The sequence below is a fragment of the Ictidomys tridecemlineatus genome, chromosome 14 (assembly GCF_052094955.1).
Source record: "Ictidomys tridecemlineatus isolate mIctTri1 chromosome 14, mIctTri1.hap1, whole genome shotgun sequence".
In the NCBI taxonomy this organism is placed as follows: domain Eukaryota; kingdom Metazoa; phylum Chordata; class Mammalia; order Rodentia; family Sciuridae; genus Ictidomys; species Ictidomys tridecemlineatus.
In genome coordinates this window covers 11,385,104-11,397,469 of record NC_135490.1, presented here as the reverse complement: position 1 = coordinate 11,397,469, position 12,366 = coordinate 11,385,104, and the positions used below count along the sequence as shown (strand labels likewise).

Sequence of the window (12,366 nt, the reverse complement as noted above, 5' to 3'; positions counted from 1 at the left end):
ATAAGTTAATAACAGAAAGATCAGTACAGTAGAGAGAAGGGGAACAGGGGGTGGGAGGAAGGGAGGGGAAGGGGAAATACTGGGGACTGAGTTAGAACAAATTCTATTCCATACTTTCATAATTATGCCATACTCTATTCTATTGTCACGCAGAACTAAAAAGAATGAATAAAAAAGGGAAAGAAAAGAAGGTTTCAAGAGCTTGCTCTTCAAGTTGCCAGCTAGGAGAGTGGAGTGGGGTGAGGAACAGAGAGGAGAAACCTCAGGAGGGCAGGACTGAAGAGGTATCTGGGTGGTGAGAGAGGGAGGAAGAAAGAGGGCAGAATCTGGGCACGACAGGAAGCCTCCGGACACGTGCTGTTGAGGATTCTGTAAAGGGTTCACATCAATGGCAATGAGGATCTGCACAAGTTAAAGTCTCCCTCCTGGTGGACACCAGGATAGGAGGCCACTGAGCACCTTCTGGGAGAGGTTGCTTTGCTAATTCACAGCAGGGGGGTGGAGTGGGGCTGAGCGGATGGGAAGGGAACAACATACTCTCATATGTTGCTTAATCTTCTCTGAAATCTGCTTTTGTCTGACATTTAGACTCCAGGGAGTTCCTTTGATATGGAAATCTGTTTCAGGGTTCATTGTTTTATTTAAAAAGCTTTGTATGCTTTAGTGAGCCCATTAATTTAAATACAGAAAGCAGGGACCTGAGAATGAGAATAAATTATAGACTTTTATAAAATGTTTTCCACCATCCCAGGCCAATGACCCAGTGGAGTTCAGAATTGAGGGATAATGTTTTTTCAAAAGATTGATCATGCAGCGATTTCGAGAAAGAAGAGTTCTCTGCCTCCATCAATAAAGAGATGTCCTGATATGTAACTTAAAAGAATATGGAGCAAGGCAGAACTTTTCTGATTCTCACTTATTATGTGGCTCAAATAAGTTGCAGAACTTTTTGTGAATTCTGTTAAAGTTATGATTCGCTGAAGAGTTGACCATAACTTGCTCAATGATGTCAGACAAATGGCTGAAAGCCATATCGGTTAACATGAACTATGAATAATTAAGATGCCATGGCTAGTATTCTAAAAATTGATTTATTCTGTTTTCCACGGTTTGAGTGTAATAAGGGAGAACCCAAATGTACTTCCCATCATACAACTTAAAATGTTCAACTGTCACTGTGCATGAAGTTGCTAATTTCTAAGGAGGGATAGTGAAGGGACAAATACCGGGGTAGGCCCATTGGCCATCAACTGAGCTGATAGATGGTCAAAAATTCTAGTGGTAGAAATGATCATTAGGTTAAAGTGGTTTCACTGGTATATTCTAAACTTCTGGGAAGAGGGGATATAGTCAGATAATAATCATGATGCAAATTAGTTTAGTAATCCTTTTCCTTAATTCATAGCAAGTGTCTATATGCAAGACCCTGATAGCTTCTTGGTGGTGCAATACCCAAACACAAGTGTTTCCTGGAGCTTGGGTTTTCTAGAGCAGACAAATGCTCGAATAATTGGACAAATCAGTGGTTTACAAACCAAACTAAGTTTCCAGAAGGAAAAGTATCTTGTTTCACAAAGAAATATGGCTGTAGACTTGGGGGTTAGGGAGAACTTTCTTGAGATAGTGACCCTAGAACTGAGAACTGAAGGATGGGGAGTTAATTTGGCCACAAGGAGGAGAGGAAAAGACTACAGAGAGACAAATGTGTCCGTCCCTTTAATGGGAGAAAGGATTGAATTTTGGAGTAAAGACAGATATCCAGAGAGGCTGGAGCTCAGACAGAGAAAAAAAGAATAATAACAGTTGAAAACATGAAAGTACCCACACTGAAGATTCATATTTAAATACTCCTTAAAATATTCAACATTCATCGACTTTTAATATGCAGGAGACATTGCTTTTAAGTGATGCACATAAATTACTTCATTTATTCTTTACAACCGCTACAAATTAGATACTATTGTTTTCCTCATTTTGGGAAGAAAAAAAAAATCTTAGGTGCAGAAAAATCGGATATTGTCTAAAATCTAGAGGTAGGAAGGTTAAGTGCTGGGAATTGAACCCAGGTGAAGGGGCTCTGAGTGGCTATTTTTATCTACTTTATAATTTCCCTCATAATTAAAATAATAATAGTTTATTTTGATGAAGTGCTTTCTCCATACCAGATATCTTTCCAAGTTTGAAAATGTCTTAATGTCTTTACTGAATAAAAATCTATTGGCAACCTGTTGTTCCAGGCACTGATGATATGGTGGTAAACAAAACACAAAACAGACACCATATTGTCCTCCCAGAGACTCCTTATGTTTTAAGGAGTGGAGGGGTTTGGGGAGGAAGGGGGAAAGTGCTGGGGAGTGATACTGTGTGCATACCTGAGTATCTAACAGTAAGTCCCATCAGTATGTGCAACTACAGGGCACCAATAAAAATGGGTGGGAAAAAAACAATAAAATAATATAAAAAAATCAAAAATAAATCAAAAAAAAATAAGTAAATGTACATTTCTGAAGGTGACTAACGCCAAGCAACCAAGGGCCCTGCAGTGCCAGCACGGACATGGAAAGGTCTGTTGGGCACAATGTGCTTGGAGTGGACCTCAGTTATGAGATGATGTTTGCGCAGAGACCTGAAAGGAAAGAGGAAGCAAGCACGTGACTATCTTCCAGGAGAGTGTCCCTGGCAGAAGGTACAGCAAGCCAAGACCCTTGAAGCGGAATGTGCCTGGCATGCTCCATAAATACGCGTGGGCACACAGTAACTGGCTCTGAGTGGAGAGGGAGGGGGATGGTAAGATGTGAAGCCAGAGAACATCAAGATAAACCATGTAGGTCCTGGAGGCTATCGCAGGACCGTGGCTAGCACTCTGAGAGGGGAAGCCATTGAAAGGGTCAGAAGAATCACATAAGTGGTGCATCTGGAAGAGGCACAGAGAACACATGGCGAGGGACAAGAGTAAAACTGTGAGATAAGTGAAGAGGTGATTTCAATGAACTAGGGTAGAGATGATGGTGTCTTGGATCGGCACAGTAGAAGTTAAGTGTGGGAGGTGGTGAGAACCTTGATGCCATTTCAGAATAGAAGCAACTAGATTTGCTGTCGAGGGTGCTGCCAACAGTCAGGAAAAGAAGGGATCAAGGATGATTCCTGAATAACCAAGTGTGGAGTTGCAATATCCCAGATAGGAAAGTCTGTGAAAATACCAGGTTTGGAGGATGAGAGCAGAACTCAGACTTTGTGCTTGTGTTTGAGATCTCGACTAGACCTTCAAGTGGAGAGGTTCCGAGTCTGAAATTCAGAGGCCAGGTTAGACGGAGAATTTGGAGGTCATCATTTTATACATGAATGTCTAAAGCCAAAAGATGGCAAGAGAACCATCTCCTTTGGTGAGAGAGAAAAGTTTCAAGACTTGGGCCCTGGGAATCTGGAGCCTTTAGACACTGTCATGAGGAGGCGAGTCAAAGAAAGAAGACTAAGAAGAGGCAGGAAATAGCATGGAAGAGATGCACTGCTTACAAGGAGCTAAGCTCTTTCCAAAAGATGGAAATGGGCTAGGAGACAGACGTGGTGCTCACCTGTAATCTCAGCTAATTAGGAGGCTGAGGTAGGAGAATCACAAATGCCAGGCCAGCCAAGGAGAATGAGTGAGATATAAAATAAAATAAAATAAAATAAAATAAAATAAAATAAAATAAAGGGCTGGATACACAGTTCAACGGCAGAGCACTTGCCTCAAACCCCAGAACCTCAAACACAAACAAACAAAAAAAGATACAAATATCAGTTCTATCAAATCCTGCTAAAAGGTAAAGTGAGTGAGTATGGAGAATGGACCACCAAATTTTGCATGGCTCAGATCACTGGTAACACCCACAAGATCTGATTTGTTGAGTAAGATAAACTGACAGGGACTGGAGAAAAACTGTGGGCTCATTCATTGAGAAGTTTAATAGTTGTTAAAAGAAGCCAAGAATGGATAGTAGCTGGGTAAAAGGGAGAGTGACATTAAAAATAAGTAAATAATTTTATTAAAGGATAGAAAAATGTTCACAGTGAGGTATGCATATATTAATTGAAATACAGATGAGTCAGGGAATAACCATTGATTTGGGGCTGGAGGAAGGAATAGAAGTGAATACTTAAGTGGTGCATAAACCTTCAAATAAGGGATGGCACATCCATAGAAAACAGGAGGCACACAGACCATCAGGGCACAGGTATTGATTGACAGCAAGGTAGGGGTGGTAATGGAGAAAGTGAGAGCTCTTCTGATGGCTTGTTTCTCAGTGAACGAGCAAGGCAACGAGATAAGAGCAAAGAAGAGAAGGTTGAGAGATTTGAGGACAGAAGAAAGAGTGTAAAATAGCCAACTGAAAGAGTGGACAGTGAATGAACCAGGAAATAGAAGATTGTTTGTCGCACAGATTAATTTACTTCTCATATCAGCCCCATGAGATAAATATTATTATGCCCATTTTATAAAGGAGAGAACAGAAGTATAGAAATATTTCACGTCTTGCCTGAAACCACAAACTTAGTGACATACAATACAGCTTTGGGAACTTTAAAGTCTACTGGGTCTTTCTGCTAGCATCAATGAAAAAAATTATTGAAGCATTTTTTAACAGGGACTTGACATAATCAAGTTGGTCCTTTGAGAAGATCTCACTTGCTAGACTTTGTCTTAGACTAAGACAAAGACAGAAAAGATAGAGAGAAGGAGATGGGATTTTTTTTGTAGGTCAAATAAACAGTCTTAGTGATGGAAGGATTGTGAGAGATACAAAGATGGTAATGACTTTGAGAATTGTCATGCTAAATGGAGGGGGATCAGTAGCTGAGACAGAGATTCAGTGATGGGGGTGGGGGGTAGAACTTTAAGTCCTGCTCATGTGTCTCCCAAATAAGAAAGTGGAATAGAAAGTTGGCTGTAAAAGTTTGTTGTTTAGATGGCTAGAAACATAAAATCTGAGGCATAGAGCAGAAAGATAACCAAACCATATCTGAACCTGAGATGGTTTTGGAATGAGCATAATTAGAGGAAAAGAGGGTATAGGATAATACCTGGAGGAACTCCAAACTTAAAAGCTAGATAGAATGGGTATGTTTACCAGTTGCCGGAAAACTAGGAAAAAGGTAAGAAGTCTGCTATGTCAAAGGAGCTAAATATAATATTTTAATATAAAGGGTAGTGTAAGGACAAGAAAGATGAGGAACTAAAATGCCCACTGGATATAGACACAATGAAACCACTAGAGACATCAAGCCACTCATTCAGATCATAATAAAGGTAGATGCCATCCTGAAATGTAGCAGCAGGAGTTGGATATAAGAAAAGTGCCTCAAGTTGGGCGCGGGGCTAAGCAACTCAATGAGACTCTGTGTGTAAATAAAACATAAAATAGGGCTGGGGATGTGGCTCAGTGGTCGAGTGCCCTGGAGTTCAATTCCCAGTACTACCTCCACCAAAAAAAAAAGTGACTCAGAAAGTCCTGGTAAGACATAATAGCAGGATTGAGAATTAAGGATAGGATTTTTCCAAAAGGGGAGTTTCAAGCTTGTTTAAATCTCAAAAGGACACTTGCAGTTGGCATGGATTGCTTCAGTTGGTGGGAATACTGGGGAGACGTTGCGAGTTGCAGGAGGGACAGAATCCTAAATGCAGACCAAGGGCTGGTACTGGCAGGGGAAGTTCCCCTCTAACATCTCAGGGAAGCCAGACCTTATAAAGAGCTTCACCCCAGTCCTCTGTACACTTGGCTGTCCGTATTTTCTTTTTTGTATTAATTTGAAACTACGCTATATTGAAAGGCAATTCACACCTTTTGTTATATATTTTGCATACACATCTGGAGTTTCTGTCTTTTATATGATTCATGACATATATAATTTTCAATGTTTTTATCTTATTTCGTAAATGTCCCCTTATGGCTTTTACCTGTGGTCATCAACATGGCCAGGCTTCACCTTCTTCAACCAAACTCGATATCATCCTTCAATATATGTTGTTGTTTTTTTTTTCTAAAACATTCCTGATCTTTTCACTTTTGAAGTTTTAGTAGATCTAGAATCATATTCTGTTAGGCATGAAGCAGGAATCTATGCCAAGCCACCTCCACCACCACCTCAGGGGTTCTTTAATTAGCACACGCTGTCCAGCCCTCAGGTTTTGGCCTCAAGCATTCTAGCAACTTGTGCAACTTGGTCGGGAACACTTCCTTGTGCCAGATCAAAACTGCCCATCTAGCCGTTAGGCTCTGCATCCTTGCGGTAGACCAAGGACGAGGAGCAGGGCGCGGCTCTTCTCAGGTGCCACGGTGCCCCTCTTCCACCAGGACCGTTCAGAATGCTCCCCAGGTCTATATTTTTGATGATTTTACTCATTTATCAGGTCAAAGGTATGTCTTACTCTTTTTGTCAGGGTTTTCTGGTTGTACTATGAGGCAATATCTCTTTAGCCACAAAGTTTATTGTAAATAATAAGAACAGTCGCTATGCACAGGTGATTTTGCTGAGCACCGTTAGTGTGGAACTTGGACTAGGTTATGGCTAATCCTGAGGTTTGATGATTCTATGAAATTCCATATCACTCTTAAGCACTCTGACCCATAGTGGACATTCACCAAATACCTACAATAGTGCGGGACTGTGCTAGCCGTTAGTCACATTGTACATTAGAATGTTTAGATTCAATAATATCTTCTCCACTTTACAGATAAGGGACATGCGAGTAGTGTTTACAAATCAGAGAGCTACTCATGATCACACAGCTGTTAAACTGGTGAAAACTTGATTTGAATCAGAGCATGTTCCAAAACGTGCATGCCTTCTCCTCTTTATAGCTCTTTAAGGTCCCAGATCACCTCCCAGGTGACTATCAATGTGATGGGACCTGAGTAGAGAAGATTGTGTTTATCCTGACGTGGGGCTACCTACAGTTCACTAGCAAGTGAAAGCCTTACCCTTCACTATGGGAGTTAAGACCTCAAGTGTAAATGTTTCTCAAAGACAAAATCTGGTAATTTACATAGCAACAGGACCTTCCAGTTCAGACTTTGATAAGAGGCAGAACCAGAGACAGGTCTGGGGAGACAAAGATGGCCAGTACAGAACAGGGTGAAACTGTTTAAGAAGACGAGGGACGTTTATGTCTTAGACCCCTTTCCAATTTTACTTATATTTTCCTAGTTTGTAAATATCCATCTCAATGTTGTTGGGTATAAAATGAGAAATATGCACATTCAGTCTCTGTGTGGATGAATGTTGATATCAGTTGGATTTCCCTCCTCATGTTTTTTTTTTTTCCCTGAAAAAGTGATCCTTGGAGCAGATCTGTACCAACTGGTCCATGTGAAACGGCTTTCTCTGATGCAGAAGCGAGACCTTGACTATGCCCATGATCACCATGACGTGCCGGTATGAGTGCCATTCAGTAAATACAGTTTATTGCTTTCAGAGGAATATGGAAAGCTTCCTCTGGGTCCAGCCAGAAGCAAATAGAAAGAGAGGAGTCTCAGTTCTTGGGAGGACTCCCATTCAGCTTACAGCCTGTGCTCAGGGGTGCACAACCCCTCAATGGGTTAGGAAACAAACATCAGGTTTTAGGGGGCGCCATTAAGCGAGGTGTTCCAGCCACACTTCTCCAAGTTGGTCTAGAGCCACCTCACTTGTTCTGGGTGGGTGCCCATGGAATGTCATCCGAGAATTGATTTTGTTTTCCCTGAGACCTAGCAGGCAGGTTTATTTGCCTTACAGCCAATATATTCTGAAGCAGAATTGGACAATTTTCTTAAGAACAAAATGTCCTTCTTGCCCTGTACTTAGAAGGATGTCTGTGCAAGTCTTGAACTTTAAAAATATTTAAAATATTATTGTCAAAAGAAATGAATATTTATCATGGAAAACGGATAATAAAAGGGAGCAAGATTCACAATTAGTTTCTTTTCAACCCCACTGTTATGAAAAGTCTTAGATGAATGTTCTTGATGTGTATCATTAAACACTTGCAGTTTACATTTTAGGTTTTAAATTTGGTGCATGGGAAATATGGACAGGCATGGCACTCTCACAACTATCCCAAGGCATTGAATTGTTTCTCTCCACCACTACAACAGCCTGTTTCCCAGGCTCTCACTTATTAGATTTCTCAGTCAAAGGAAGATAATTTTCAACTTTCCAAACTGTCCCATTGATACCTCTGTCTCAGGGCTTGAGACAAAAAGTAACTCTCCCTCCAATCTCATTTGGTAATGATGTCTATTTTTCTCCAATAATTATCTTTATAAATAATTTTTCTCTTGATTCCCAACTCCTTTTTCACCTTCCCGTCTTTTGTACTGGTCAAAGGCTGGTATCCAATCAAGGATGCACAACCAGTTTTCTACCACAGTGAGCTCTCCTGGAAGCTATTGTCTTAAGCCTTCAACATTAATATTAAAATTTCCATTATGAATATATAGCCTGAATACAGGTGGGAAAGATTCAAGATGAGCCTGGAGCATTTTGTAGTACTAGAAAATGCCCAAACAAATAAACAACCCCCTTTCCCCCCCCCCAAAAAAAAAACACACAAAGCTCCAAACTCACATTGATGAACTCAGGAAATCACTTAAAAAACGCTCAAGGGCCAAAGGTAGGATAATTTGAACAAATAAATACTATGGCCTTGTACTATAACCTGAAGAATAGACTAAGATCCGTGAGCCCGTACAGACATAGATAAACCAAGGTGGAAGAATAGTCAAATCTCTCATCTAGAAGAATTAAATAATTTATGGAGACATTTCTGTTTCCAGGAGGCGGAGCATAAGTCCCCACCCTTAAGTACGGGCTGTGCACTATGATTTCCTCACAAAGAGTACAATATGGAGGGAAAGAAACGAGCCACTTCACAGAGGGGAGAGGTAGCAACCGCCACCTCAGCCCGGTGACGAAGGCCAACCTTGTGAATGCAGAGTCCTCCTCATAGCAAGGACTCTGGATGTGACAAAATGGCACTTTCTCTTGTGGCTTTCACCCTCATATCCATAACTACAGTCTAACCATAGGGGGAAAAAAACATCAAAAAACTGAGAGGCATTCTACAAAGTACCTGTTGAGTACACCTCAGAGCGGTCAGTCATGGGAAATTAGGAAAATCTGAGGGTTGAGGAGGCTGAGGAGCCATGACAGATAAACAATGCGGTGCCTGGAAAGGGATTCTGGAAGAGCAAAATGTCATTTCGTAAAAACTAAGGGAATCCGAATAAGTGTGGATTTAAATTAATAATAACACATCACTCCTGGTTCCTCGGTTGTGACGGAAATACCACAGTAATGCAGGATGTTAACAGTAGGGAAGCCTTAGTGCAGAATGTATCTAAGTATGAGGTAATGTCTTCCCAGGTACTTATAAGTCTCAAAAAAAAAAAACCCTAAAATGAAAATCTCATTAATTTCTTAATTAATAAAATTTCACATTCAAATATTCAAATGATACAAAAAGCCCCATTGACCAGTTGTTATGCTCACACACGCGCACATATGTTGAAATATGTGACCTGACCGTTCTGGATGGAGCACATTGCTTCTTGCCTGCCACCTGTGAATTCCGTCGTGTCTTTATTATAAGTCCTATTTTATTTATTTATTTATTTTTTTGGTTAAACTTGCAATCAAAAAAGCCTGAACTGTGCACACTTCACTTCCAACCAATACAAAACTAAGGTCTCCAACACCTCAGAGCCGTCCCTCATCAGATCCTCACCTGGTCATGACAGAGTTAAACAGGATACCCCAAACCCTGGGCTCTTCCTGACCCCTCTAGATTGCCCACCCTGACAATCAATGACTGGTGCATCTGGAGTCTAGCAGGTGCATATCTTTGAGGTTACCTACTCCTCTTTATTCCCCTGCCAAGGCACCTGCTCTGCACCAGCCGCCTTCCAGGGGCTTCCCCCTCCTCAGTGCTGATTTCTCAGACCCATGAAATTCCATGCTGGCCTCCCCTTAAACCCTTTGCTTGTCTGCTCTTAGGAGGAGTCTCAGGCCTTCACCTCTGTGGGCTGTTCTTGCTAATCTTCTTCCTATACCTCTCCCTCCCACTTGTGCTAAACGTGTCCTTGATTTTTCTAGCAACCTTGAACTTCTCCCTCCGTGTTCCTCCAACCAGCCGGGTTCCTTCCTACCTCAGGACCTTCACAGATGCTTTTTCTTGCCTGTGATGCTGGAATACTGCTGTGGTTCTCCTGTTACGATGCTTATCACACCTGATTCTGTGGCTATCTGGTCACCTTCTTTGCCAATCTACAGCTTCTGTTAGGCCAGCGGCCTCCATCTTGTACACCACTCTGTCTTCACTATTATCACTGTACTTGAAGCTGCAACTGTCAAATAAATGGATATTGAGCTCAAAGAAATTTGTAAAATAAAGACCGACAACTTAAATTATGAAAAAATTATTATCAATCATAAGATAATAAAATACTACCAAAGAGAATGGTAAATGGTCATGAAGCAGAAATTCATATTTAAAAAAAAACTACAAATAATGAAACACACAAAAGAAAATTACCAATGCCAATGGCTATCAAACAGACCATCACAACAAGTTATATTGTTTAAAAAAATTATTAGTAGTAATATCTATGACTGGAACGTTGCCTACCATCTGTTACTGGAAAGCAGTCAACATACCAGTAATAGATATGACTGCTGCAAATAATCACATGAAACCAGTATTAATTTTTGGTGAAGTTCTACATTTAGATTTCCTTTCTTTAGGATATTTATCAGTATTTATCAAAAGCCCTACATTTTTTTTTCCAAGTTGTCAACAATGCGACTCTAAGTACAGTGAACATCCCAAAACAAATTTCTGATAATTGATTCAGATTAAATAAATGATGCATGATGTTTCACTCACATTTGGGGGAGGGGCAGCCTTAAAACACATTCTTGCAAGAGAACATTTGTAAGGGAATGGTCATGATTTCTTAATTGAAAATGGAAACTATAAAACAGCATATACAAAACTGCTAAAAACAAAACCAGAAAACAGAAGATCTGTGTGTTTTGGAGGCACTCTGTATGGACATACAGGAATTTGTGTATGGCTGGATGAGGGGAGAATATTTATTGTATTTTATTATTATTTCATTTCTAGAGAAAAATGTCCTTTGAAAATTTTAGTTAAGAATAACTTGGGTGAAATCTTCCTTCTAATACTAGCTCTCTTTAAGTCAAGCATGCCCAGTGTTTGCTCCCTGTAAGGACGGCTATGAACTGGGGATCGGTGGCCACTCCTGCCCCACACCACCCACTAGCAGCAGGCTCCTGACCAGCATGTGTGGAAGTCACATGACAGATCTTGTTTTTTCAGGAAGCCTATGAAGAAGAACTGTTGTATGAAATAAAACTCAATAGAAAAACCTTAATCCTCCACCTTCTAAGATCAAGGTAAGTTCTAGTGTGATTCCATCACTTATAGATTTAGTCATCTCTGATATCCCAGTTTTTCTAAAACTGCCAGTGAAGTTAATTCTTCAAGTCACTGTATTATGTGAATTCTTCCTCTTCAGATATAAAGTCATTGCCTTTCAACAACTTAGAGACAGCTATCGACACTCTTCTGTGGTTTCTAAATAACTCTTTGGGGCACTTGGAGTTCCTGAGCTTCATAGAGACACTTTAGGAAAAGAGTTGACACACTAGTGCTTTTTGAATCAGTAGAACAAAAGAATTTTGAAACCCATGGTTTTGAAATTGACTTCTAAGTTCTTTAAAATAAATAAAAAACCAAGTGTTTTGGAGAGTAAGCTAAGAACTGGGAAGAATTTGCTTCATCCTGACATCTTACATAGTTGAACCAACCTCGAAATCTCTTCTTGAGTCCTTTCCTTTGTTGTTAATTTTCACAGTTTTTCTCTGAACCCTTCCTACATGGGATAGCTGTATCTCAGAGACCCAAACTATAAAAGCACAGGTTGTTGTTGATTTTTCAGTCACTTGGAATGGTGCCACTATTAGAGAATGGAGACTCGGGTCTGTTGGCTAAAACAAACAAAAAATACAGAAAAAACTGCCCCCCCATCCTGAATCTTCCACTAGATAAACATGCAGAAAATGCAAATCTAATAGCATGATCATATTGATAATATTTTCAGATTGCATATTCTCCACATGAAGGGAGCTAATATTTATTAAGTGATTTCTGTGTATTTTTATCAAAGTTATTTCTTGAGTCTTACAATATCTATATGAAGTAAGTACATTAAAACAATAGCTTATAATATATAGCACTGAATCCCACTATTAGGTATTATTATAACACACCAATAAAAATATGGAAAAATAATAGCTTACCCAGGGTCACAATGAAGGGGGCTTTAT

General features: G+C 40.1%; 1 protein-coding gene across 1 annotated transcript in view; it reads left to right on the top strand.

Moving 5' to 3' along the window:
* The first annotated feature begins 6,343 nt into the window (after positions 1–6,343).
* Adam7 (ADAM metallopeptidase domain 7) overlaps positions 6,344–12,366 on the top strand; it is a 47,301-nt gene continuing 41,278 nt past the window's right edge. The window contains exons 1-3 of the mRNA XM_078031353.1: positions 6,344–6,394; positions 7,306–7,413; positions 11,357–11,433. Coding sequence (XP_077887479.1) covers positions 6,344–6,394; positions 7,306–7,413; positions 11,357–11,433 — 236 coding nt within the window. The remainder of the gene's footprint in view (positions 6,395–7,305; positions 7,414–11,356; positions 11,434–12,366) is intronic.